General features: G+C 50.5%; 12 protein-coding genes and 1 non-coding gene across 13 annotated transcripts; 6 read left to right on the top strand and 7 right to left on the bottom strand.

Moving 5' to 3' along the window:
- Positions 1 to 153: 153 nt before the first annotated feature.
- P168DRAFT_288005 (uncharacterized protein) lies at positions 154 to 909 on the bottom strand. The gene is made up of 3 exons (XM_024836695.1): positions 482 to 909; positions 370 to 419; positions 154 to 316 (listed from the first exon to the last, which is right to left on the bottom strand). Exons 1-3 carry the CDS (start codon positions 638 to 640, stop codon positions 295 to 297), a joined length of 231 nt encoding a protein of 76 aa, XP_024696134.1. The 5' UTR covers positions 641 to 909; the 3' UTR covers positions 154 to 294.
- A 911-nt stretch (positions 910 to 1,820) lies between these two features.
- P168DRAFT_279504 (HET domain-containing protein) lies at positions 1,821 to 4,388 on the top strand (the record flags this gene model as incomplete). Its single annotated transcript, XM_024835792.1, has 2 exons — positions 1,821 to 2,379; positions 2,434 to 4,388. 2 exons carry the CDS (start codon positions 1,821 to 1,823, stop codon positions 4,386 to 4,388), a joined length of 2,514 nt encoding a protein of 837 aa, XP_024696133.1.
- An 835-nt stretch (positions 4,389 to 5,223) lies between these two features.
- P168DRAFT_288003 (uncharacterized protein) lies at positions 5,224 to 5,896 on the top strand. Its single transcript, XM_024836694.1, has 2 exons — positions 5,224 to 5,803; positions 5,848 to 5,896. The coding sequence occupies exon 1, from the start codon at positions 5,248 to 5,250 to the stop codon at positions 5,428 to 5,430; it is 183 nt and encodes a 60-aa protein (XP_024696132.1). The 5' UTR covers positions 5,224 to 5,247; the 3' UTR covers positions 5,431 to 5,803; positions 5,848 to 5,896.
- Positions 5,897 to 6,159: 263 nt separating this feature from the next.
- Positions 6,160 to 8,059, top strand: P168DRAFT_248678 (adenosylhomocysteinase). Its single transcript, XM_024834132.1, has 6 exons — positions 6,160 to 6,189; positions 6,258 to 6,320; positions 6,399 to 6,531; positions 6,582 to 6,708; positions 6,760 to 7,361; positions 7,415 to 8,059. The coding sequence occupies exons 2-6, from the start codon at positions 6,282 to 6,284 to the stop codon at positions 7,861 to 7,863; spliced, it is 1,350 nt and encodes a 449-aa protein (XP_024696131.1). The 5' UTR covers positions 6,160 to 6,189; positions 6,258 to 6,281; the 3' UTR covers positions 7,864 to 8,059.
- Positions 8,060 to 8,185: 126 nt separating this feature from the next.
- P168DRAFT_279502 (Tm-1-like ATP-binding domain-containing protein) lies at positions 8,186 to 10,500 on the bottom strand (the record flags this gene model as incomplete). Its single annotated transcript, XM_024835791.1, has 7 exons — positions 8,186 to 9,561; positions 9,738 to 9,774; position 9,806; positions 10,112 to 10,131; positions 10,184 to 10,195; positions 10,257 to 10,331; positions 10,390 to 10,500. The coding sequence occupies 7 exons, from the start codon at positions 10,498 to 10,500 to the stop codon at positions 8,186 to 8,188; spliced, it is 1,632 nt and encodes a 543-aa protein (XP_024696130.1).
- Positions 10,501 to 11,254: 754 nt separating this feature from the next.
- Positions 11,255 to 11,987, bottom strand: P168DRAFT_324933 (uncharacterized protein). The gene is made up of 2 exons (XM_024840923.1): positions 11,519 to 11,987; positions 11,255 to 11,451 (listed from the first exon to the last, which is right to left on the bottom strand). Exons 1-2 carry the CDS (start codon positions 11,883 to 11,885, stop codon positions 11,348 to 11,350), a joined length of 471 nt encoding a protein of 156 aa, XP_024696129.1. The 5' UTR covers positions 11,886 to 11,987; the 3' UTR covers positions 11,255 to 11,347.
- Positions 11,988 to 13,338: 1,351 nt separating this feature from the next.
- P168DRAFT_t38 lies at positions 13,339 to 13,409 on the bottom strand. The gene has a single exon. It is a non-coding gene; the product is annotated as a tRNA-Gly (tRNA).
- Positions 13,410 to 13,592: 183 nt separating this feature from the next.
- On the bottom strand, positions 13,593 to 14,513 carry P168DRAFT_309215 (glycoside hydrolase family 12 protein; the record flags this gene model as incomplete). Its single annotated transcript, XM_024839281.1, has 3 exons — positions 13,593 to 13,695; positions 13,764 to 13,984; positions 14,098 to 14,513. 3 exons carry the CDS (start codon positions 14,511 to 14,513, stop codon positions 13,616 to 13,618), a joined length of 717 nt encoding a protein of 238 aa, XP_024696128.1. The 3' UTR covers positions 13,593 to 13,615.
- A 2,776-nt stretch (positions 14,514 to 17,289) lies between these two features.
- On the bottom strand, positions 17,290 to 18,657 carry P168DRAFT_324931 (uncharacterized protein; the record flags this gene model as incomplete). Its single annotated transcript, XM_024840922.1, has 5 exons — positions 17,290 to 17,767; positions 17,829 to 18,208; positions 18,259 to 18,329; positions 18,398 to 18,434; positions 18,493 to 18,657. 5 exons carry the CDS (start codon positions 18,655 to 18,657, stop codon positions 17,290 to 17,292), a joined length of 1,131 nt encoding a protein of 376 aa, XP_024696127.1.
- An 874-nt stretch (positions 18,658 to 19,531) lies between these two features.
- Positions 19,532 to 21,424, top strand: P168DRAFT_279498 (GMC family oxidoreductase; the record flags this gene model as incomplete). Its single annotated transcript, XM_024835790.1, has 2 exons — positions 19,532 to 19,774; positions 19,829 to 21,424. 2 exons carry the CDS (start codon positions 19,532 to 19,534, stop codon positions 21,422 to 21,424), a joined length of 1,839 nt encoding a protein of 612 aa, XP_024696126.1.
- A 1,469-nt stretch (positions 21,425 to 22,893) lies between these two features.
- P168DRAFT_316031 (uncharacterized protein) lies at positions 22,894 to 23,793 on the top strand (the record flags this gene model as incomplete). The annotated part of the gene is made up of 1 exon (XM_024839953.1): positions 22,894 to 23,793. The coding sequence occupies one exon, from the start codon at positions 22,894 to 22,896 to the stop codon at positions 23,791 to 23,793; it is 900 nt and encodes a 299-aa protein (XP_024696125.1).
- A 20-nt stretch (positions 23,794 to 23,813) lies between these two features.
- Positions 23,814 to 24,269, top strand: P168DRAFT_97672 (uncharacterized protein). Its single transcript, XM_024842250.1, has one exon. It carries the CDS (start codon positions 23,944 to 23,946, stop codon positions 24,172 to 24,174), a length of 231 nt encoding a protein of 76 aa, XP_024696124.1. The 5' UTR covers positions 23,814 to 23,943; the 3' UTR covers positions 24,175 to 24,269.
- On the bottom strand, positions 24,095 to 25,194 carry P168DRAFT_287999 (ankyrin repeat domain-containing protein). The gene has a single exon (XM_024836693.1). It carries the CDS (start codon positions 25,142 to 25,144, stop codon positions 24,365 to 24,367), a length of 780 nt encoding a protein of 259 aa, XP_024696123.1. The 5' UTR covers positions 25,145 to 25,194; the 3' UTR covers positions 24,095 to 24,364.
- Positions 25,195 to 25,354: the final 160 nt, after the last annotated feature.

Below are 25,354 nucleotides of genomic sequence, written 5' to 3'. Positions count from 1 at the left end.
TTGATCTATAACGTCTTGAGTCATTTTTGATATTACGTAGCCAAGGAGAAAGAGGATATAAGGGGTATTTCATGCTGAAGGGGAAAGTCTAGGAGGATAAAGCCCACTGAGTAGGAGGAGACAAAAGCCATTCATGTGATAGCGATGTATACTCCACAACAAAATCAGAAATAGTGCTGATGCGAATGGCGCTGAAATATAAATATATTCAATCCCTCAAAAGCACACCAGCAAGCCCACTACTCATAATAACAGAGGCAAGTCACCCTAAGAGTACTGTATCACCATCCTACATCAAACAAGACAATGACAGATCCTGCGTAGTCAATCAGCACATCTACCCCACAATCACCAGAAAGCAATACATACTGCTCACGATCACAATAACCCCCTTTCCACCCCTCCCCTTGCCCAGTACACTGCAAAAACAAACCATTAGCTAAAGCCACAAGCCCAAAACCACAGGACGAGTAGAGCATACAGTATTACTACATGTCAAGTTGGCGATACTACCAGGCCCTTCAAGCTGGCAGGAGTTCTGGATGCGCGAGATCACGTCCGTGAGGGGGCTGGCTAGCACGGAAGGAGTAATTGTAGCGTGGAGGGTAGCTATGGCGACGAGGATGGTTGAGGGGTACATGGTGTGTTGCACAGGTGTTGATTGACTGCGCAAGGGATCGACAGAGAAGGAGGGAGAGAGAGGTAAGACAGATGATGGGATCTATCTTGGAGAAATATGGTCTATGAGGATGATTGAAGGGAGGTCTCTGTTCTATATAGAAGGGAGCACATGTAACGGTCCTTCATACCAAGGGATGGAAATATACTACCGAGGAAATAGAGAAGGTCTATCATGTAGGTGACGTCTGAGGGCATAGTGCCTTGCTGGTTGGGAGGTGATCGCTGTGCTTGGGGTGGTGTGTGAAGGAGGGTTTAGATCCCTTACTTGGGTATCTGCAAGGATAATATGTGAAACTGGATTACGAGCGGAGATAAATGTAAACAGATTTAACTTGATATATTGATAGTTAATTATTGATATGGCATGTGTAACCTAAGAGTTGCTTCCATGGAGATAGTGGAGAGGCGTCGTAGCTTAATGTATATGTATGTGAAAGGAAAAGACACAGAAGAGAAGTATACCAGGGTGGGATAACAGAATTATATATACCCTCTCTTCTGCAGTACTCAATGCATTTAGTAGGCCAATTACAAAGGTTGGCTCTGAATGTCAGCCAGACATCCCAGATTGCAACAATCCTCCTTGCTATCGCTTGAGCCGAAGCAATGACCGGGTATTCAAGCTCAGGCACTGGTTGAAAGAGCAGTGAATTACAACACCCCAAGCGACTGCAAAAACTGATTGTTGTGGCATTAAGAAGGCCACATGTCACAAAATCAGGATATATCAACCGCTACGCCAAAAACGCTGACGAGTGTTTTGGCATAGGACTTAACCTGACTATATCCCCAGCAGGATATGTCCTAAGGCATGAATCCTGTAATACTCCACGATGTCCTATCTAACCAGCCATGTCGTAAAAAGATTCAAAACTGTATCATGATTGGTTGAGTCAATTGAAGGAATTCTAGAGCTGTGGATAGACCTTCTACCGCTAATCCCAATTAGCTTGGCTAGATATAGCCACAAGTTCACTAATAGCGTCGCAGGCGAGGCTGACATCTGATACCCCGCCCACCAGATAGTCGAGTGCGGCTGAATGTCAATCAGTCGGTGCTTATATCAACTATCTGTTTTCTGGACGAGATCGTCCTGTTCTGTGGTATAACCAGGATCTAGCTTTGGCGTGTCTTTCAAAATGACACTCCTAAAACCCCACAGCCCTAAAGAGCATCCCGACAACCCCGCAGGGCGCCCAACCCAAGCAGCAAACGCCCCCAAAACATGCACCCAATGCGACTGCCTGACAGATTACTCTCCACTAGGGAAAGGATATGACCAAACCAAAGAGGTCCTCGACGGGTACCGTAGCTTCTGCTTCCATGAGCCATGCGAGAGATGCTCCCGGGTCCCGGATCACACACCCCGACTGTGCGAAGGATGCGCGCACATGAGACTAGGGCATATCATGCGATGTGGGATGTACGAAGAGCCATCTGCAAGGTGGAAAAGCGAGGATGCAAATCGGGAAGCTGTAAATAAGATGGGCGTCTGCTGTCTGCGACTCTCTCTGGGTACCGTCAAGGGGTTGCAAGAGAGAGCGGAACGGTGCAGTATCTGCAGCATGTTTTCCAGCGCTGCAGAGCAGATCGGCGATTTTGACGATGATGCAATTGCGGAAGTGGTGATCTACTCATTTAGAGAGTATTTTAAGATGAAGGAAGATATAGCACTTACTGTCTGCTTCAAGGATGAGTGTATGTATGGCGTTTCCCCGAGGAGAGCATAACCCGTGACTGATGCTCGTGCAGGTACTCAAGACTCAGAAGGAAACAAATGGTATGGCCGCGGCCAGTTTGCTCGTTTCCATGCCGGGATGGTTGGCACTGCCACTGGGGATCAGTTGGTTCAGCTACGAAGCCCTCCGCCAGCAGTGCAGTGGGACAAAGTCTCTGGCTGGTTAGAACAGTGCCGCCTGAAAAAGAGATACATGTGTCGACAGGAAATCCTCGATCCACAACCGCTCGGATTCCGACTGATCGATACTCTCAAAAAATGTGTCTTGCGAGCTCCTCCTCGCTGCCAATATGCCGCCTTGAGCTATGTCTGGGGAGGCGGCTCTGGGCCCGACCTCGAAGCAACAGCGGATAACATCGCGACTCTTGAACAGGAAGGCTCTTTGCTCCAGTCTCTCCCACAAACCATTGAAGATGCGATCTTCGCCTGCGCAAAGCTGGGAGTCCGTTATCTGTGGGTCGACCGCCTCTGCATCTTGCAGGATGAAGGCTCTAAGGCCGAGAAGATGGCCCAGATCCACGCCATGGGTGATATTTACCGCTGTGCCCTCGTGACTCTGGTTGCCATGGCAGGCGAGGGAGTCGACTATGGGCTGTCCGGGGTTTCGAAACGAGAGCGTCCAGCGCCGTGGATAACCCAGATCGGCGAGGCGCACATTCTAAGGTCGCCCCCGACAAGCCACATATTCATACAGCGCGCAAAATGGTACACGCGAGGTTGGACCTACCAAGAGTCCAAGCTGTCCTCTCATGAGTTGATGTTCACTGACATCGGAGTATTTTATGACTGTTCGAAGGAAAACGCTGAAGTTGAAGACGAGCTGATGCAGGACTCTGCGAAGATGGGAGACGAATCGAACTACCAGCAACAGGTCAAGGCGTTCACCAAGAGGTCGCTCACCTTCGAATCGGACATCCTGTACGCCATGTTGGGTGTATTAAACTCGCTGTATGGGTCCGACCATCTGTCCGGCATCCCGGTAAGGGAATTCGACCATGCTATCCTATGGATGACCGCCAACGGGTCCCTCCAGCGTCGGCTCCCGCCCAACGGAGAGGTCTTCCCTTCATGGGCCTGGTGCTCCGCTCGAGGTCCCATCACGATCCCCGATCAAGGGAACCTCAGTATTACCATTGCCGCAGAATCGTTCGCACTCTGGACCATGGCCGGGTCTCTTGCCACCTGGGCCGTTGCTTCAGACGGCACTGCCACAGATGGGCTACGCATCTTGAACCCCAGTTTCAAAGACCCGGCCAACGACACATACGACCAGAACTATCGACATTTTGCCGAACTGGCCATAATCACAGCCTGGAGGGAGGGTTGTTATCCGAGCCGACCACCCCCTGAGCTCAGTGCCAGCGCGAGCTGGGACGAATCTCTCAAATTAGTGACTTCGAAATGGACATCCCTCCCCACCCTGGCACTGGATGCTCTTGGGGTCGGGACTCACCCACCGCATGATCCGGCTCGGACCACAATCTGCGACGGACTAGACATTGAAGTCGCATCTCAACCCGGCCGAGTCATCGCTTACTCTCAAGCCCTATCGCTCCACGTGGTCCCACCAACAGGTTCAAACGGCTACTTCTGTCTCCGGACCGAGACTGGCAACGTCGCTTTCGTCGCTCCCCGTACCGCAGACGAGCAACAGCTCCGCGATGGTCCTCAGACACTGGACGTGTTTGCGCTGTCCCTCGTGTATGCGTGCGCCGAGGATCTAGAGCACAGTGACTTCCGAACGAGTGGGTTTATGGACGACCCCACCGTGCTCCGCTGGCCTGATGGGAAGGGATCTCCTCTGCGTGGAGACTCCCCGATCGGTATCGAGTCGGACTTTACGTTCATCGTGAATCTTATGGTTGTCGCGACGCGAGACGGGATCAGTACGCGAGTTGGATTGGCGCGGACTTTTCTACGGACGTGGGTGCAGGCTGGGCCTCAATTTCAGCGGTTTATCATTGAATAAATAGGACCTTACTTCATGATACAGTGTAGCCATTATATTGCCTTTCTGCGAAAGCCTACTTAGATTCTGGGAGCCAGTAAATGACATTGATTACGTCGTCTCTTCATTTCTAGAAATAGGTATGAAGCCTCACAATGAACTTGGTCTGTCTAATCACGGAAGAGAACAGGCAGTAAGGTATTATCCAAAGAAATAACATCAAAAATTGGCCAAAGAAAAGAACGATTTCTCCATAGCAATGCGTGGTAACAAAAACCAAAAGGTCAGACTGACTGGCTTTGCATATGCAATGTCTCATATTGTTTTAGTGGGCGAGCCACAAATGCGAACAACAGTCGACGGAATGTCATGCCCCCAGTCTCACCAAACTCATCAAAGTACAAGCCCCGCACTGGCCCACGCCTGTTTGATAGTCGGTGGAGGTAATCAAAGATGAACATGGCGACATGGGCGCAGTGGTTCGAGTACTTCCCTGCTTGTTTAGACAGTCAGACAGCATTACGCTGGAAGGATGTAAAATATGGGACCCTGTTTATTGCCGATATCACCCGATTGACATAATCGTCCGCAGTGGCTTCGGTTGGGGTAAAATCTTCTTTGTGTATGATATGGGTGTTCTTGCCCTCTATGATGGCAAGAGTCGTCAAGAGCCGCTGGTCCTCGGAATATAGTAGCTACTGTATGTCGAAGCGGCTTTTGGATCCACGTTTGCTTTCAGACGCACATCCAACTAGGACGTGGTTCTCACTGATCCGAGTCCTAGGAATGTGATGATCGACGGCTGTGTCTCCGACGAGAAAAGGGGTGTCATTGTTCTGGATTTCGCTGGTGTCGTTTTTGGCCGCAGGTTAGATAGCCCATGCTCGCTGGAAGCAACCTCCTCCTCGGTCAATATATTTCACCTCTTCTCCGGTGGAAGAGAGATATAACATGGCAATTCGGTGAGTGGATTGATTGGGAGTGGAGCGGTTGGATGGAGGCAGAATATGGCCACACTGCTGCATCGATCACCGATGAGATGCGTGAGAACTACTGCCAATGATGGATCTACGGGGCGAAAGACAATAACAGCAACAGCCAGGCCGACGCGAAGTGAGCTTAATCTACCCAAACTCAAGACGGAGCGAAGAAGCCGGGGATATCAAGTGCTTTCTCTAGCCAGTATCCAAGGGTCTCTATCAACAAAGGAAGGTTCTGTTGATCCTTGCGGGTGGGATCTCTCGGGGTTTGCTTGGTTTCTTCGGTTACCAGCATAACACGCCAGCGCGAAGATAGGGGGTCATATCAGGTCTAGTCAGTATAGCCCGTTACTAGGTAAGGTAGTACCTAGTAGTATACCAGTAGGTGTTGTGGTGGGCTTATGTCTGATGGTGGATGCTGGATAAGCGGGGCTGACTAAGAGCAGACTTATGCAGCTGATTCTGTCAGCACAATCACCAATGTTGGCACCGAATCTGACCTGATATGGATGTGGGATAAATGACCGAAAATAGTATATATTGTTTAAATATCTCCAACTAGAATACCGCCGAATAAATCGATCCAGACTCGTATCGGTGAAGCGCATTAAACCGAAAAAACTTCACGTCAGCCGGACGGTAGATAATCCGAACAGCAGCCCCGCCTAACAGTATCGTTGCTCTGTTACCCCTCGCTCGCCCCCCCCTCCCGCCCCACCCACCGCTCTGTTTTCTTCTCTCTTTTCTTCTCTCCCTCTTCTCCTCCTCACTTCTTTCTCCTCTCCTCCTTTTCCTCTCTTCCCATCCACCCACTCTCTCCCCTATCTTTATCACCTTTTTCGGTATGTTGCCTTCTCCAGTTCGACATTCAATTCATTTCGAACCCATTGCTGACCTTGATTCCTGACAGTCTCTCATCACTCATACCATCACCATGGCTGCCCCCGCTCAACAGTTCAAGGTCGCCGACATCGTACGTCTCCCGAAATGAACTCAATCCCCCGCGACGGTGTCGTGATGATTGATTGTTCCGTCTACTAACTGCTTATAGTCGTTGGCTGCCTTCGGCCGCCGCGAGATCGAGCTCGCTGAGATCGAGATGCCCGGTCTCATGGCCATCCGTGAGAGATACGCTCCCGCCCAGCCCCTGAGCGGTGCCCGTATCGCTGGTTGCTTGCACATGAGTAGGTTGATCCGCCTCTTTTGCACGAAGTCATGGCCTAACTTCCTATAGCCATCCAGACCGCCGTCCTCATCGAGACCCTGACCGCTCTCGGTGCCGAGGTCACCTGGACCAGCTGCAACATCTTCTCCACCCAGGACCACGCCGCTGCCGCCATTGCCGCCTCCGGTGTCCCTGTGTAAGTCAATTTCTGGTCAGATCTCGATTATCACTCGCTAATCCTCCCTAGCTTTGCCTGGAAGGGTGAGACCGACGAGGAGTACGACTGGTGTCTGGAGCAGCAGCTCAAGGCCTTCAAGGACGGCCAGAAGCTCAACCTCATCCTCGACGACGGTGGTGATCTGACCTCGCTCGTCCACTCCAAGTACCCCGAGCAGCTCAAGGGCTGCTTCGGTGTCTCCGAGGAGACCACCACCGGTGTGCACCACCTCTACCGCATGCTCAAGGACGGCAAGCTGCTCGTCCCCGCCATCAACGTCAACGACTCCGTCACCAAGTCCAAGTTCGACAACCTGTACGGCTGCAAGGAGTCCCTGGTCGACGGTATCAAGCGTGCCACCGACGTGATGATCGCCGGTAAGGTTGCCGTCGTTGCCGGCTACGGTGACGTTGGCAAGGGCTGCGCCTCCGCCCTGCACAGCATGGGTGCCCGCGTCCTGGTCACCGAGGTTGACCCCATCAACGCCCTCCAGGCTGCCGTCCAGGGCTTCGAGGTCACCACCATGGAGGAGGCCGCTTCCCAGGGTCAGATCTTCGTCACCACCACTGGCTGCCGTGACATCCTGGTTGGCCGTCACTTCGAGGCCATGCGCAACGACGCCATCGTCTGCAGTACGTTCCACTCCTCCCTCTCTTGTCTTATCATCTCATACTAATTGCAATAGACATCGGTCACTTCGACATCGAGATCGACGTTGCCTGGCTCAAGGCCAACGCCAAGTCGGTCCAGAACATCAAGCCCCAGGTCGACCGCTTCACCATGGCCAGCGGCCGTCACATCATCCTGCTGGCTGAGGGTCGTCTGGTCAACCTGGGCTGTGCCACCGGTCACTCTTCCTTCGTCATGTCGTGCTCCTTCTCCAACCAGGTCCTGGCCCAGATCGCCCTGTTCAAGGCCGAGGATGCCGCGTTCGGCCAGAAGTACATCGAGTTCGGCACCACCGGCAAGAAGGAGGTCGGCGTCTACGTCCTGCCCAAGGTTCTGGACGAGCAGGTCGCCCTGCTGCACCTGGAGCACGTCAACGCCAAGCTGAGCAAGCTCACCCCCGTGCAGGCCGAGTACCTGGGTCTGGACGTTAGCGGTCCCTACAAGGCCGAGCACTACCGCTACTAAGCGGGGTGTTTAATTGATTATTTCCTTTCCTTTGTCGATGTTTGCTATACCCGGATCTAGACCTTTGTTCAACATGATCACGATGTTACGACGATATCATGAGCTCTATCAACTGCGGGCTCAAAAGTTTTGACCTTCAACGGCATAAAAAAGTGGCATACAGGGGTTTGATGGGTAGTTTGGGTTGTACTGGCGGTTTTGGAGTCTTTTGCATTCAACAGTGCTGCTAAGATGTCTTAATGTAGAGGTATTGAAAATATAATCATACCGTGTCGATCAAGTCTTCCACTTCCTATGTACATGTAAATGACCCCAGGTCACTTTAAGACAGCCCCATCAACTCAGCCAACATCTCCGCCGCCCGCACCGCAAACCCCGGGTCATTAATCTGGCGCTCATCCCTCACCACCCGGATCCCACTCCCCTCCAACTCCCTCTCCACCGTCTCAAACAGCACCCCATCCACCGCAGGATCATAAAACGGCTGCCCCGGCACATCAAGCATACTCACCCCACCAACAGGCAACAAAACATTCACCACCTCAGCCCTCACCACCTCCCCCTTCAACCTCCTCCCAATAAACTCCCCCACCCGCGCACTCTCCTCCCCAGTCGTCCTCATAAGCGTCACAGCAGCATTATGCTCCAGCAACACCCTCTTCTTCTCCCGCACAAACTCGAGGGGTACAGTCCCCACCGCCCCAAAATTCACCATGTCGCACGCCCCCACACTCACCACCTGCGGGATGCCCGCCCGCGCCGCCTCCAGCAACCGCTCCGGCCCAGCACTCAACACCCCGCCCACCACCTCATCCACCACCTCCGTCGTCGTCAGGTCCAACACCCCGTCTAGCAGCCCCTCGCGCACAAGCCGCTCCATCGCGCGCCCTCCTGCGCCCGTCGCGTGGAACACGTACACTTCGAAGCCGTATTTGGCTTCTAGGTGCGCCCGCGCGGCGTCCACGCAGGGCGTCGTCACGCCGAACATGGAGACGCCGATGCGTTTGGGCTTGTCTTTTTCTCGTCTTTCCCTTTCCCCTTCGCCTCCCTTCTCAGCAGTAACTGTACCAGTAGTAGCACCAGTAGCCCCAGAACCCACCCCTTCCACCCCACCCACCGAAGGAGCTAAAGAATCAAAATAAGCAACCGCCATCCCCGCCCCCGCAGCAGCCGCATTCCTCAAAACGCGCTTCAAAATCGTATTCGCGCCCGCAATATCAACAACACTATACATAAGCGTGATATCCGACTCGCCCACATAAGGCCGCACGTCCCCGCTCGCCATGGTCGACACCATCAGCTTGGGAAATCCTATGGGACAGGCGCGCTGCATGACGGCTGTTGCGAGGCTGGTGCCGCAGGAGCCGCCTATGGAGAGGACGGCGTGGATGGTGTTTGTGGTGAGGAGGTGCGTGGTCTGGGTGATGGCGTGGGTGGTCATTTTTTGGAGGTAGGTTGCGCGGGGGAGGGTGGATATTCTCTCTTCTTCATTATTTTTGGTGTCTTCATTATTGCTGTTTATATTGGGAGTGTTGCTGGTAGAATCCGGGTGGGGAATGTCAATGAGAGGATGGTCCGTCGGGGTGCGGCCGACGTCCATGAGAAGGGTGGTGATGGGTGGGTTTTGGTGTTTTTGGAGTTGGGCGTGGAGGAAGGCGAGTTCGGACCATTTGGAGTCGCAGGTGCCGAGGAGGAGGACTGTTGGATTCATTTTCTTTCTTTCTTTTTTTTCCCCTCCAATATATATATTGTCCTATTTTCTCGTCCTGTGTTGTGATGCTTGAGGGTAAGGGTGGAAGTGGGAGAGTGGATGTGTGGTGAAGTTGTTTGGGGCTTCCCCTCATTGCATCACTGTGGGGACTGCCACTACTTACTAGCATGTATATTGTTTTTTTGGTTATGAAATGGAGCCTGCATGTGCCACATTCAATGATGTACTTACACTAGATCATATTGTGAGTTTTATGTTCAATGGTAGAGACTTGTTCAAAGAATTGAATGTTAATATTCCTTGACTATTCCTACGTTTTAAGTAGACTATCCATCTACATGATGATGTCTACGGTTAAGTCAAACCTAAACCCAGCCAACCCGTGGGTTAGGCAGTCTAATCATGGAGTGAATAGTTCAAACTAAGCCTCTGCATTCGCATAAAAGTCCGGGGTAACCTAACTTGGTAGAGAAAGCCTGGATCAAGACAAGAGGGAAAGACCGAAAATCCTATACCAGCCAGAGATTCATCACTTACCGTGCACTATTCAAAGCCCCCTTGTCAGCCTTATTTTTACAACTCGCTTGTAGCCAGGGAACCAATACTTACACCGTCTTTATCCTGTTCCGATTCTAATTTAGTTTTATCAACCATTCCACCCGCTCAGAGACTGATCACTTACCATGCAAACACAAAGACAACCCCATTCCTCAGCCCAAGACTTGCCCTCAGGACAACACTGATACCGGCCCCGAGCCTATTAATGCTTATGTGAGCTCTATATTCGATAGCATTGGCGGGGTTCGATTACGCACGTCTTTTACACAATTCAGCTTTGGGTCCTCAACTTGGCTGGTCTCTTGGACGCGGCTTGATGCCACCAGGGCGGCAAAAGAGACAGCACAGAGAACAGCCAGCAGCTTCATGGCTGAGATGTTCTGCTTTTACTCGAAGATAGTTGGGTAATTAATGCGATGGTCCGATAGAAAATCTAATTGAAGTGCCAGCGGGTGCGAATAACGGCGGATAACAGTCGCTGTTTAGAATAACGAAGGGAATCCCCGTTGAAGTAATGAATTACGCCAGGATACTACTCTATGCGAGGAAGTCGGAATTCCAGTTGTATCATAACATATGCAAGGAAATACTGTACACTAGGAGCCATAATCTTCTCCAATCCCACTGCATGAAGATACTATATGTCCCCGGGCATACAACAGTATGCACCGTCCTATCTCAGCAACGAGATATTGATGGTATGCACCCTTGCATAGACATATCCAGATTGGAGTTGAGTACAGCACGGGGCGACGGCTCCTATCATCTCCCTCGCTTCTCTCTACCAGGCAAATACACCCCTGCTTGTGGCCCCGCAACTAGCTAGCCCTGTGTCAGAGCACTTGAATGCTAGATCTTGTACTCATCTACAATCCAGAGCTTTGGGATTCATGAGTTGATATCTTGCATTGCACCCATCAAATCTATATACAAAGGTAGACCATAGTATCATAGAAATCAAGCAGAACTGACTCTCACATTGGCTATATAGAGCATTACTGCTGAGGAAATAAATAATGATTTACCCAGTATCAATAATAGGGACACATTATATTACATATTTCATCATATTTAGTGGTTAAAAATTGGTTCAAATAATTATATGCGAATGATGCAAGTATGATCGAAGTATGCGGTAGCTCGCCATCGGGTATAATGAGTATGTCAACAATGAATATAGAAAAAGGAATCTGAAAAGCCCATAAGAAGAAACAATCATAGCATGAAGCCCCCCATGATAGCCACCGTAGACAGAACAATCATCCCGGAGCCCAGCGCAGGCACCGAAGCAGCATTCTCCTCATCCTTATCATCATCATCTAATCAATAGCACCACAAATCAGCAATCCTTCTTCACCAACACTAAGTCGGAACCAGAAAACTCACCACTAGGATCACGCCTCTTGCACTGCTCATCAATCACCCCGTTCCAGCGGTCCGCGAACTGAATCGCCACCTCCGTCCCGTTGGTGCTGCCGCCGTCACACTCCTTCTGGATGCACGGGGACACGGCGCGAATGGCCTCATTCATGGTGTTCTTCTTTTTGCCGGCGACTGGGATGGAGCAGATGCAGTCCATGCTGGCGTCGTCGCCGCAGTGTTTCTCGATGGTGGTCTTCTTGTACATTTTGTCGAGGCACTGGTTTGTGCACTCGGGCAGGCCTTCTTTCATTTGCGACCACGAGGTGTATTTGGTTTCGGCCAGGGCGGTGGCAGCCAGGGTGAAGAGGGTGGAGATGGTGAGCAAACGCATTTTGATGAGCTGATAGATGAAGTAATATGGAATTTATAGTAGTATTTATAGTAGGTCTGGTAGTAAAACTTGTAATGGGAGTTGTTGTATAGTGTACCGGGGTGTGGAGGACTGGTTGGAGAGTTGGGGAATTGATGATCAACGCACCCTTTTATAGCCTTCGAGGTCTTACTTTGAAAGTGGCTTGTATCAAGTATACCGCCTACCTTCAGGGCCGAAGTCAGCCCTAGAAGTACTTTAGAGACACTAAACCACCTAGTGCAAGGCTCTGTACCCCCCCATCAACCAATCTCAAATCATGATAGTCCAAGGAACCCCTCTTTCAGTTTAGCCCGAGTCTCTCATAGCAACTAAATCATCTACACTGCCCATCCCCCAACCAGCCTTCCACATCTTCCCCTCATCGCCCCCCAAATACCTATTCATAGTAAGCATACAAACGGCTCCCGCGAGACCCGAGCCAGGATATCTGGCACGCTTCGACGTCTGATTTGCCGGTTCGTCAGTTTGAGCACTGACACACTAGAGTCTTCCTCGGTGACTCTCGATTGGTCTCTTCCTTCCTGGGTCCGTCCTACTCACGTTGCATTGCAAACAATACTAGAAGTTTAAGGCACATTGGGCTTGAAAAGTAGGTTATTTTGCTCCCCACGCAGGTCACCGATGAGTCAGTAGCTAGCTGGCGGTCTATCTCTATCTATCGACTCCTACAATTGACAATTCCAATGGCAGAGCCTCGTCATGTGCCACACCAAGAGTGAACCAAGCACGGAGTACGACAAGTGGAGATAGACTACTGATAGTTAGACGGATGGTTGCCAACACCGCCATGCACAGCATACAGCCACCACGCCGATTCTAAGGGCTTAGATTCAACATGCCCGGCCAACGATCTGCTGTGTAAAGAATCTCAGCAGAGGGTTGACGCTGCACATAAGCACACTCATACCATGCCAACGTAGAGGCTGGCCTAGACTGATTAGGTAGTGGCATGTCTGTTTTCGTTTCATATGTCTAGCAACGCGCAGATTCGCCGGAGCGTAGATGGTTTTCCACCTTCAGATGGATGGTGTGGGTGTGGGTGTGGGTGTGTGTTCCTTGCGCAATCATTCTTGACGTAAAACTTTGTGGACAGGAGTTCCGGCGCCGGTTCTGTTTCAGGCTCCCATTTCGATGGTGGGCTGCCTTGTCCTTGGATGTGCAGCGAAGGTCTGAAGTCTACCGTATCGATTAATATATATTATACATCTGGCTGCGCCGCTAATGCAGTCCTGCGTCGTCGGTCGGTATCGGCTAGATGGTTGATTAAAGCGTCGCCCTAATAATAAGCATAATGCAACAGTCATTGGAGCTTTTTTAAATGGTTGGCACAATTTAAAAAATAATTTAAGATTAATAAAGTCCTCTCAATAAGGGGAGAAGGGGAGATATAAAAATAAAAAGATAAGAATAGTGCATCATCCGTGAATCGAACACGGGCCTCATCGATGGCAACGATGAATTCTACCACTAGACCAATGATGCTTCTATATTTATTTCTTGGCTTCTGCGGATACATATCACATTTAGCGTTCCAAGACAACTGAATGCATTTGGTTCAATGTCTACTAAGATCAAGACCAATTGCAGCATGGTGTGAAACGAATGCCAAACAATTCGTTACAGTTTTAAAAAACTCTTCACTGCCATCTGCATTCTGAACCAGCCCAAAGTTCAAAGAATCAAAACCTCTAAGCCACGCTAGCAGACCAGTTCTTAACAGTAAGGGTCGCCTCTCCACCAGTGAAGGGCTCAGTGCCGAATTGCACGGCTGCAACAGTTAGTTCATCTCATGACACTATACGGTTCAGGAAAATCTGCGCGGCGCATAGAACTTACTGAGCAGGTATTGCTGGTCCGCAGGGTAGGATTGTTTCTCAGTCAAATAGGTGAAGAATTCCTTAATGTCCGTGTCGAAGGACGTGACTGGCTCCGCGGCAACAAAGCTGTACACGTTCATGTCACCGTTGGGGCCGTTGTAGATGTCCCAGGTTTGGCCGCCGACCTCGGCGCTGTCGATTACTGAGCCGATGGGGCCGACCTCGCCGTATTGGCCGAGCCTGGTCACAAAATTGTTAGAAATACATACCGGTATATGTAGGGCATATACATAGCAACTCGGAAAGAGCCCTCGCCTAAAGAATATAGGTGGGAAAAGGAAAAGAAAACTCACCAAATCATCAGCTCGTAGTCACCACTGTACGTGACATGGTTGATATCCGCAGCAGTGAAGAGATCGTAGGCGACGTCGGCGCGGATATCAGTGTTGTCGTAGCTCCACTCTGCAGTCGAGGGAATACTCGTGATATCGCTGACCAGCTTCGGTTCGAGCACCAGGCCCGAGTTTGGATAGGTCTTGACGGAGTTCTCTCCGCCGGACCAGGTCCAGGTGGTGTGCCAGGCGACGCCGGCGTCCGAGCCGCCGTCGAGGGTGGTGCACTGGGAGCCGGTTCCCGAGTCCATTCCCCACATGTTGTTGTTGATGATGTAGGGGCCCTGGGTGATGGTGCCGTACTGCTCGCAGATCTCCTGCGCGGCAATGGGGCCGGCCATGGCAGCGGCCACGGAGAGGATCTGGGTGGTCTTCATGGTCAGGGAATTTTTCAGTGTTTTTTCGCACGCCTGGAGTGGATGGATGAGCTGATGGATTGGAGATTGTTCGTGCGGTTGGATAGCTCTTTATAGACTTTAGCGGTGGGCCAGGAGGTACTCTGCATGAAACTGGCTAAATGACGTGAAACAAGCGTTTTCAACGTTATTTGACTTGTAGACCCCATCTTGCGCACAACTTCCGAAATTGAACGGCATATTCGGTGGGGGGATAAGCCGAGATCGTGTAGATCTATAGTAAAACAGTCACGGAGTATTGCGGAAAAATTAACCTTCCAAGGCGCCGCGAATAGCCTGAAGTATGATGATTGCTTGGTCCGGCAGAACTACCCGTCTACCCGTCATATTCATGTGGGTGATCTACAGAAGGCTTACTTTTCTAGTATATTAAGAATGTGGGAGGACCGATGGGAAGGGCCAGGATATTGATGGGTTTTGATGAATGTTATAACGATCAAAAAGATCGTGAACTCTGGTTAGACTCGAGATATCATCTGCGAAAGAAAACCCCGCTAATTAGCTGACACGTTTGCTGTTTACAATGATCCATTATTATACAACAAAGAATAATAATATATAATGATAATAATAGCCATGATTATGATAAATCAGAAGAAAGGAATTCTAAGTAAGAGTGAAGCTGTTTGGTCTCTGATATGCATGGCTGATCCAGGAACGCAAACACACTAAGTCGGTAGCAGTAATATCACACAATGGGGGTATCAAATGAGCTATATTAAAGTGTGATGTTATTTCATATCAAGACATCGATGTAGACCGTACAAGGTGGATAGACCGTTAGGCGCATTTTGCCTAGTATAGACTCCTGTTTTTCGCTGCGAATCACTGTATGTGTCCAACATTGTTGGTGCCGCCTTGAAATGGCCGCACAAAATCTTGACAACCCATCTGGCGCTGTTAACACTGGAAGGCAATCATATATTTACTAGTTGGATACGCGGGACTCTACTGTCGCTTTCGATTTTTGCTCGTAACATGTTACGCATCCCATTGTAAACAAACATATCAAGGGTTATGTCTTACGGTGACGTCGTCTGGACCTAAAGCAAAGAGCATGAAGATGTCTAGCTGGGAATTTCAGACCCAAGGTCCATGCTTTCAGGCTCTGATAACGATGGCCTCTGATAACGATGGCAGTGTGATCAAGTGAACTGTCCACAATCCTAGCAATGCAAATCAGATTTTAGATTCAATGAGTAGGGTAAGAATAACCAAATTTCCAAGGAGTGACTTTCTGAAAGGAAAATATAGAAAGATAGGTAACCACTTCGCGGGTGCCTCTTCATCTAGCTGCTAGGGAAATAAGCTGCAGTGTGTCTGTCATGGGAGTGTCAGAAATTTCTGGTCCTGAGATTATATAAGATCTTAGCCACTGCACCAAATACTGAACGGCATGTTGGTAGGCTGGATATGACTGATATCCCTAACATACAATACACAGCCGGCCTTCTATAAGATATCTAATTACTCCTGGACAATATAATTTCAAATTATCTTTATAACACAATACCCTTATCCCATAAGCGTTCCATATGTTGATGTTGTTATGAATTACCCAATAATCATATACCCCGCTGGTGTGCGACGGCCGATGGTCGCTTTTGGTTCTTCGGGGATGATTTGTTGCGAAACTTACAGCGACACCGAGGTTCTAAAAAGTCCCCTTCGACATGACCTGAGATGTAGTAAAGAGACTGCTTTATCCATGTAAGAGGAAGAGTCCTTCTCTTTGATGAGCATTGAGCGGGAGAAGTGCATTTATCGATCTGTTCCCAAGCACAAGGACATTCTCGACTGTCTCGACATAACAGAGGCCGGCATTCGCTTCCCTTACATGCACAATGGGCACCTTCGCGATTATATCCGGAAGAACTTTGCGGATGTGGCCAATCTGATCAAAGATACTTAGAGGGAGTTTGCTATTAATGCAGTGTGATTTATCCATGCATATTCTGTGATACACGGAGATATCAGTGCCCGCAACTTTCTCGTTGCGGATGATCTATCAATCAAGCTTTGCGACTTTGCAGGCTCTGGCATCAGTGACATAGCCTCAGTTGTTATGAAAGAGGACCGATATGGGAAATCCCCTGACTCGCCTCAATTGTTCTAGACTGACTTATTCGCCCTTGGCTGCCTTATGTTCGAGATTGTGGTCGGATCGCGCCCTTACGAGGAGGTTGCCGACGACAATTGGGAAACAATTGCAGATAACTATGATCGTGGGATTTTTCCGCATGTGGGGGACTTAAAATACGGCGATATCATCTATAAATATTGGACGTCCCAATATTCGGAGGCTCGTCAGATTTTCTTGGATATTGAGAATGTGTGTTCGTCCACCATACTACGAGCCGGCCGGCGCGTGACCTATCTGCAGTGGAATAGTTATTAAAGGTGAATTTTGCACACCATGTTACGTCTTTGGCGTGAGTGCTCTTTGTATTGAGTTGCTTGACTAGAAATATATTGCATCGACAATGCGGAGACGTTGACTATAGGGAGAGACATGGTGTTGAGCAGAGACCCTTATAAAAGTTTCTATACTATGGGGATTTCTGTAAAAATTATTAGATTAAATAACCAAGGCACTTGGCTTTGTCTATATCTTTCTTTCACTTTTTTTGTTTCCTTGTGCTTTTTTATTTTTATTTTTATTTTTATTTTTATTTTTTTCAATTTTATTTTAATTTTTATTCTATTTTTATTTTTGGTTCCTTTTGAGTCGCAGATATCAAGAACGACGGTAATCATACTTGACATCAAACTGATGACTCACGCCGATACCTCCAGGGCCAGTGAGATGCTGCTCATCAGACTCAAAGTCCACCGTGCGCGTTGTCATGAACAGATCAGCATCGGGGTCCCGCTTATTCCGGAACGGCCGGGAGCCGGACGTATTACTGCCGCTGGAAACTTGGGTGTTCACGGGGTCATGGTCGAGGCGATTCATCGGGTAGATGGCGGCGCCGGGTTCGTGGATGCGCTGGAAGTCCTGCCCGTGCGAGACGGAGTACGTGGCCTGGGCCGTAGAAAACAGCCCCGGGAAAGCGCGTGCCATGATGGGTTTCATAAGCGGCATGTTGGCGCAGATGATGGCTAGCTCGGGCTCGAGCACGGTCCACATGACGCCCATCTGGACGGAGTGGGTGATGTTGTTGAAGTCGATGGCCATGAGTGATGATAGGCGGACGATACTGATGACAGAGACACTTGGGATTTTTAGCCACGTCGCCAATAGTTAGTGGGGTTGGAGGGGAGAGGAGTAATTACAGCAATCCCATGCAAAAGACAAAAATCAGTGCAATCTTCTTGGCCGTGTTTAACTGTAGCTTCCAAATATGAGGCACCGGAAGTGCCATGACCATTAGGTCCGTCACCAGATTGAGCACGCCGGCGGAAACATACGTCCCGTTGCGGTCTCCGCAGGTGCCCCCGGGGATCGTTATATCCCAATTGAAGGCCAGCGGACGACAGAGCAACACGGTCTCTAGGACAACACTGATGGCCCAGAGCCAGACGATGGTCATCACGATCCCAACGCTGATCTGGAAGCTTCGTTTGGTGCCGAAAATGCGCATGAAGAATAGCATCATCGACGTCTTGACTAGGCTCATGACAATCCCGTATAAGGCTTCGAGGGGTAGGATGGTCTGGAAGAGATGAATATTGCAGACAGATGCCTCGTTATGGAGAGACCGACCTTAAGTGTTATAACTACCGACTGGGGGTCAACTTCATTGATATGTCGACCTGCGCCGCCCTTGAGAGAGACTACCATACATCGTCAGCTGGAAAATGTCTGGTAGAGGGTACGGACAGATCTTGGGTCTGGAGCTCACGGATATATTGAATAGCGATATCGATGTATACAATTAACTGACAGTGTCAGTACCAGACCGACACGCCATTAAGAGCCACTGCGTCCCCAACTTACCAAGGCAACCAGAATTAGAATCTCGGGGGCCCCGATCCGGACCTGCCGCAACTTCAGAGCATATAGACGTAGACCAGTGGTGAACGTCGCGAGCAAACCAAAGACCGTCACAACAATGACCGGATTCCGTGCCAGCGGAGCATCCAAAGCGTATGTCGGCGTCATGACTGCGAGCAAAAGGCCGTGACAATGTCCGGGGGACCGTGTCAAGTTGGACTCCCGGACAGCTGGTTGTTTTTAACCACCGAAATGGGGCCAAAACACAGTCCTCCCGCATCCACAGCGCAGGATTTCGTGCAGGACTTTGGGAAGGATCATGGTTTAGATGAGGACGCCCCACCCTGAAGACGAAGCCCTCGGGTTGAGACCGAAAGTAATGGCGCATGGAAGTGGATATTCCAGTAGCATGGCCCGATCAAATCAGCCCCCACGGCCGGGCGAGGACTAGCACAACGGTTCGCTCTGGCATTTGGCACTTCGTGTCCTGCCTGGTGAGAGCTGGAGACGAAACATCAAGTTTAATGGAGGCAACTTCCCGCGGTTACGGCGTGGGATCCACCCGGATATCCGGTTCACTCCTGTCGGCCTGATAGCTTGACAGCCGGGGGTGGGTCCCACGGCTGGATGGGGTATAACGTGCAAAACGGCGTGAGTCCGGCCCTCATTCCAGCATGGATAAATCATCCCAGAGGTGGACTAATCAGTAGTCCTGCCTGACGCTGTAGAAAGAAGAAAATTGTGATGATCAAGAAGCCTTCCTTTATGTATGACTGGCTATTTCCATCGTCTGTGGAACATGTTTTTCGTCTGGTGACTGCCTCGAGACCCCACCACGGATATATTCACCCACAAGCCGCTTTTTATTCAATTGTCTACGCCCTGGAACGACAAAAAGGAAGATGCGAATTAATTATAGGGGAAGTGGGGTGGGGGGGTCGACTAACGGAATTCTTCCCCCCCACCTACCCCTCGGGCCTTTGGCTTTAGCTTATAGAGAGCTTCTCGCTCTAAACCTCGAGTTGTCAAACAAACCACAACCATGGCTGCAACGGACTTATCATCTGTGACGGACCTCTCCACCTCCTATGACTATGTTATCGTCGGCGGAGGAACGGCAGGGCTAGTTGTTGCCAGCCGTCTGACCGAGGATCCAACTGTGCGGGTTCTCGTGCTGGAGGCCGGCAGCAACCGCGTCGAGGACCCCAGGATTGCCGCCCCCGGCCTCGCTGTTAGCACGTATGGCAACCCGGACTTCGACTGGTGTATCACCAGTCCCCCACAAGTATGTCTCTCCTAGCCTGCATTCCTAGACTCACGCTAACCAAACCCCCGGTAGGAAGCCCTGAATGGCCGCTGCATTGCGGAACCTCGTGGTCGCACCCTAGGCGGCTCCTCGGCCATCAACATGGGTATGATCATCTACCCCAGCCGTAGCGACATCGACGCATGGGAGAAGCTCGGCAGCGCGGGATGGAACTGGGCATCGCTGTCGCAGTATCTGCGGAAATCCCAGACTTTCACCCCGCCGTCCGATGCCATCCGGGACGAGTTGTCCCTGGGGTACATCGACCCGGCTGTCCAAGGCGAGAGTGGGCCGCTCCAGGTCTCGTTTGGCGACGGCCCTTTCCCGGCGTTCAACGCCGCCTGGCCCAAGGTGTTTGAGTCTCTCAACCACCCACTGACAGGGGACCCCATGTCTGGCGAAGCGACGGGCGCTTTCTGTCACCCGGGGAGCATCCACGGGACGCAGCGAACACGTAGCCATACCGGTGTGACCTACTATAATCCCGAGGTGGCCAAGCGTCCGAACCTTCGCGTCGTGACAGAAGCAATGGTCGAGAAGGTTCTCTTGGAGAAGGGAGGTGACGGGGAATTCCAGGCCACTGGTATCCGATTCGTCGGGCGCGACGGAGAGCAGCGCACAGTGTCGGCGAACACCGAGGTGATCCTGGCCGCCGGTGCCATCAAAACGCCGCATTTGCTCGAGCTGTCTGGAATCGGAGATGCCGACCGTCTCCAGGCGCACAACATCGAGCCTCTCGTAAACAACCCTAACGTGGGAGAAAACCTCCAGGAGCACGGCTTCGTGCCGTTCAGCTGGGAGGTGGCCGATGGTCAGGTGACCGCCGAAGCCCTACGCAACCCCGAGGTCGCCAAACTCGCCATGGACGCCTGGACGACGTCGGGCGCAGGCCCCTTGGGACTGTGTACCTTAGCGTCAGCGTTCATGTCCCTTCCCGAGGAAACAAAGGCCGACGTGCAGCCTCTCATCCAGAAACACCTGGCGAGTGTGCATCCGCGCCACGAGGCGCAGTACCAGATCCTCCAAAGCATGCTCGAAGATCAGAACGAAGCGTCGGCGCAGTACACCATCGCGCCATTCCAGGTCACGCCGGAGAAGGGACCAAGCCTCCAGGGCGTTTTCGGCATGTCAGAGCCCGAGAACTACATGAGTATGGTAGCCGTTTTGAACCGCCCCTTCTCGCGCGGCTTCGTCCACCTGAACTCCCCCGACCCAGCGGCCCTGCCGACGTTCGATCCCAAGATGCTGTCGCACCCACTAGATCTCGAGCTACAGGCGAGACACGTCCAGTGGCTCGAGACGCTTGCAGCGACGGAGCCCATGGCGTCGCTGCTGAAGCCCAACGGGAGACGGCTCCACCATCACGAGCGGCCATCCGGTGTGGACGCGGCGCGCGAGCTGACGCGCGATCGAATCCTCGCGCATTACCACGTGGTTGGTACGGCGGCCATGATGCCGAAGGAAATTGGAGGTGTCGTGGACTCTCGACTGAAGGTGTATGGGTGCTCGAAATTGCGCGTCGTCGACGCCAGTATCATTCCGCTTATCCCGCGCGGAAACATCCAGACTACTGTTTACGCTGTTGCGGAGAAGGCGGCGGATTTGATCCGGGAGGATAACAGAGTCTAGTTATAGCTATTCTGAGTTTGTATGTATATTTATTGAGGCGTTGCCTTATTCAGACAGTCACATAGGATGAAACATGATCAAGGCTTCTGGCAAGGTTTGGTAGTGATTGCACATATGCTGTGACTGCTAAATGGGATTTATTCCCTGAGTTTATGATTAAAAGTGATAGAAAAAGAGCAATGACACAGCTTCCTCTGTGAATAATATATTTCGTCCGAAATCTTCAAATAGAATGACAACGAGCCCATCCTAATGAAGACCACAACCTGCCGAGGGAGGTGCAGGTCGACGTATCACTGATAGACCATCAGAGCCGTCGGATACGGGTAGTCAGCTGCAAAAGAAGCCCTAATTCTTCAACCGCCAGTATTTTCTTTTTGTTTAGGGATAGAAGGCAGACAAAAGCGTGCTGTGCTGATAGCTGTTCTGTTCTTTTTTACTTTTCCTATTTCCCCTTTCTGATATTGTTCGGCCTCCAAATACCATCCTTCCTTGCACCTTACATACACCTCCTCCATGCTTCGGACACGGTGATACAAGACAACTCCAACGATATATGCTACAGCGTCCGATATATTCTCCATGCGGGAGACAAGGCAGGCAAAGCAAGCCACGTGCGAGCTCCTTGTACTATGCATTTGCTGTGGCCACTTTACATTGCAGGGACAGCACATACTGCTAGTGATTCTCTGCGCGATTAAATTGTGTCGGCGATGAATCAGATCGGGCACGCCACTGGGATTCAAAAAGCAAAGTCTATGGCTTTGGATATACAGCGGCGATGCTTATTCCCATATTTGGCTTCCTATTTATCTCTCATGATCTAGACCGGGCGGAGCTATAAAGGTATCAGGCTGTTCAGGTGAGCTGCAAACGGAGGCGAGTGATCTCCAGGGTCATTACTATCGCACTATACTCTAAAACCGGGGAGGTTTTCAATTAACCGATTCATATGGCTAATAGTGTATAATCATTGGGGCATGAACGCGACCAACTTGGTGAGTGTGACAGTGCTAGGCAGGAACCAAAAGCCAACCGACCTCATGAGATCCGAAAGACCAGCTCACTAGGCAATGAACACAAATTGCCATAACTATATAAAACCCATGAATAGAATGTATTCTAAATATGAACCACTTTGTATGCATACATTGAGGGCGCCGCCATCCAAGGCCTGAAGTCTACTTTTAGATATCATACATTCTATACATGGCATGTTTTCTAGCATGGAACATAATATATTAGTATGTTCTTTCAATAAAGTCGTTATTTTAATATTTGAAGTAAATGACCCTAGGAGAAATATAGCCCTTATATACTGTTCTTCGGTGTAATGATGTCGAAAGGATGATGTCACCATAGGGTTTTGATTAGAACAATCAGTATATCTACCGAGGATATAATCAGATTCAACATCCTATCGATATTTCCCGAATCTAGAGCACCCAAATCGTTGTCTTTAAGCCAATATGCCTGCCAATGCCGACCTCGAGAGCATCGTCAATGAACCTGGCCGCGGTTTCTTGGGTCATCTTGCGTTCCTTCCAGTTGGCCGGGAGGAACATGCGTCTTCTATTCAACACTATCCGTACCGGGGGAGGAAGCAGTTCCTCATCGATTTTGAGACGGAACGGCACCACCATCGAACTGATGCCGGTGGGGATTACAGTGAGTGGTTTCTTCTCACTGGAGTTGATAGTCATATCTTCGAGAACGAATTCCTTGAACCTGTCGACCAAAGCACCCCCTGGACATCCTGGAGTTCGTACGACGCTCATATGCAGTTGTTACTCGTTAGAGTGACCAAATCACCTGCTCACGAAATCGCCTCCATGACCTTCAATGCTGTGTTTATGGAAGCCGTGGAGCCCACCGGGCTAAAGCGCTCCCTCATACAAATCGGTAGCACTACTCACTTTGCTTCCCTGGGTGCTAAAGAGCCCGATCAAGCCTGGCGGCCCCATCGACTCCCCCCTAGCCGCTCGCGAGACTGGCCCAGCGCTGTGATAGAGGTCGCCTATTCTGAAACCGAAGCAAAGCTGGGATCTGACGTACGTTTCTGGATGCGAGCGTCTGGGGGTGATGTCAAAGTTGTACTCACCTTGCGCATCGATCGCCAGCAGCCCAAAATCAGGATTGAAAAGTGGGTGAGCAGCAATAACACCAACACTCGCTATCACCTCGACCAGAACATTACTATCTCAAAATCAAAAAACCACCACATCATACTATCAAATGCACCGCTTACCATTGGCTTTGAGGAGCTGTTTCTGCGACCAGCTAGCATACCAAGGGAGAGGGATATTGGGGTGGATGCGGAGAAGCTGCAGTACTTGGCAACGGAGATATGGGATGAACAGGGATTCTGAAGTGAGTTTGCTAGCTGGAATGGCGCAACGGATGTATCATATTGGCGTCTTGATGCGGGAGACGGCCGAATTTTGGAACAGGTGGAATTCCAGCCTCGAGCCCTGTTTGAGAAACGTGGATTTGAGACCAAGATTCCCATTCCAGAGGACATGACGGCCCCTTACTCCCGGTTGGCTACTCTAGACGCTCAAAACGAAGTTCTAGGGTACACAGGTATCCTCGGGGAGCGATTATCTTTCCCACGAGAACAGCCGGTCTCTCTTGCGATGGGGTATTGGATTTATACCGCATGTGTTTTTTTAGCGATTGGGTTCTTGTTCAAGCAGATGCTTGGTCGATGGTTATCGCGTATGCGCTTCAATATAAATCCACAATGCTGAAAATGTATATAAATATACATCAAAGCACAGTTGATCAGTCCTGTAAATAAAATGTAGAGACTTCTAACCAAGTAGATCTCACCAGGAACCGTGGGCTTGCCCTTCCCCACACCGATCCGCTCCGAACCCGTCCGCCCCGCATCCCCACCTGCTAGGGTCCTCCGCAGACAAAAATAAATACAGATCTTGACTATTTCTCCAATAATTCCACCACCTCCCAGTGTTCTCGCTCCCGAGCTACCATGACAGGCGTTCGTCCCTCAGCCTCCAGATCCGCATTGGCCCCATGCTTCAGCAAGTAAGTAACAGCATCAACCTGGCCTGCAGCGGCTGCCTCGTGCAACGCCGTAAAGTCTTTATTCTTCATGATAAACCGAAGGTGATTAGTCTTCCGGTCATTATCATTGATATTGATATCCACTCCATATTTGAACAGTAGCAGGTCGAGCATTTTCAACTTGCCATGTGCAGCCGCCATCCCTAACGCGCCAGAACCATCAATCTGGGCGCCATGTTGAATCAACAGCTCCACCATCTCGGCATTGTCATTCGAGACCGCCAGTGCGACAGCCGGAAACTGGTACACCATGCCCGGCTTGTTCACATCAGCCCCGTGCTGTAAGAGGTACTCGGCAAGACTGAGATCGTTTTTCCGGACAGCGATGGTAATATAGTATCCCTGCCGACCGAGATTGTAATTCACGTCAAGCCCTGCAGGCATGAGAATCTCCACTAGGTCAAGAGACAGGCGCATTCCAACCGACTCATGGACCCAGCTGTTGAGCTCTACCTCTTTCGAAAGACAGGCTCGGACAAGGTCAAAGTCATGGCTGAGGATAGCTCGGCACAAGATGTGTTCCAGCGTGACGGGCAGTTCTGGATTGGGAGTGCTGCCTTCCAAGGCTGACTTCCATTGAGCGCGTTGCTCTGCGGGCGCCGGTGACCATATAATTCTTGGGTCTTCTGTCATTGTCCAGATTTTATGATGTGCTTGATGATCAACTGTATAGGAGTAGGAAGATGGGTTTGGCGATGAAGTGGAGGATAATAGAACAATGTGTCTTGACTATGGACTTCCTTTATGCTAAGCCGGTTTGCTGAACCCCATTACGTAGCGAACAGGGGATTTGCATTAGTTAGTTACAGCCCATTGGGTATGACTAAACGCGGGGCGAGGGCT

This window comes from Aspergillus campestris, assembly GCF_002847485.1.
Source record: "Aspergillus campestris IBT 28561 chromosome Unknown P168scaffold_2, whole genome shotgun sequence".
Classification (NCBI taxonomy): domain Eukaryota; kingdom Fungi; phylum Ascomycota; class Eurotiomycetes; order Eurotiales; family Aspergillaceae; genus Aspergillus; species Aspergillus campestris.
Note: the sequence above shows the minus strand (reverse complement) of the source record. Positions and strands in the feature narration are given on the sequence as shown.

What these genes read in the sequence shown, in the direction of transcription:
- P168DRAFT_324933 (XM_024840923.1), bottom strand. Translation starts at nt 11,885, where the DNA reads ATGCGTTTGCTCACCATCTCCACCCTCTTCACCCTGGCTGCCACCGCC. An exon ending in CAAGAGGCGTGATCCTAGTG is followed by an intron (nt 11,452 to 11,518) that starts GTGAGTTTTCTG and finishes GCTATTGATTAG; the next exon opens with ATGATGATGATAAGGATGAG.
- P168DRAFT_288003 (XM_024836694.1), top strand. Translation starts at nt 5,248, where the DNA reads ATGCTCGCTGGAAGCAACCTCCTCCTCGGTCAATATATTTCACCTCTT.
- P168DRAFT_288005 (XM_024836695.1), bottom strand. Translation starts at nt 640, where the DNA reads ATGTACCCCTCAACCATCCTCGTCGCCATAGCTACCCTCCACGCTACA. An exon ending in ACTTGACATGTAGTAATACT is followed by an intron (nt 420 to 481) that starts GTATGCTCTACT and finishes TTGTTTTTGCAG; the next exon opens with TGTACTGGGCAAGGGGAGGG. An exon ending in GGTTATTGTGATCGTGAGCA is followed by an intron (nt 317 to 369) that starts GTATGTATTGCT and finishes TTGACTACGCAG; the next exon opens with GATCTGTCATTGTCTTGTTT.
- P168DRAFT_97672 (XM_024842250.1), top strand. Translation starts at nt 23,944, where the DNA reads ATGACGGCCCCTTACTCCCGGTTGGCTACTCTAGACGCTCAAAACGAA.
- P168DRAFT_248678 (XM_024834132.1), top strand. Translation starts at nt 6,282, where the DNA reads ATGGCTGCCCCCGCTCAACAGTTCAAGGTCGCCGACATC. An exon ending in CGCTGGTTGCTTGCACATGA is followed by an intron (nt 6,532 to 6,581) that starts GTAGGTTGATCC and finishes AACTTCCTATAG; the next exon opens with CCATCCAGACCGCCGTCCTC. An exon ending in GCCGCCTCCGGTGTCCCTGT is followed by an intron (nt 6,709 to 6,759) that starts GTAAGTCAATTT and finishes AATCCTCCCTAG; the next exon opens with CTTTGCCTGGAAGGGTGAGA.
- P168DRAFT_287999 (XM_024836693.1), bottom strand. Translation starts at nt 25,144, where the DNA reads ATGACAGAAGACCCAAGAATTATATGGTCACCGGCGCCCGCAGAGCAA.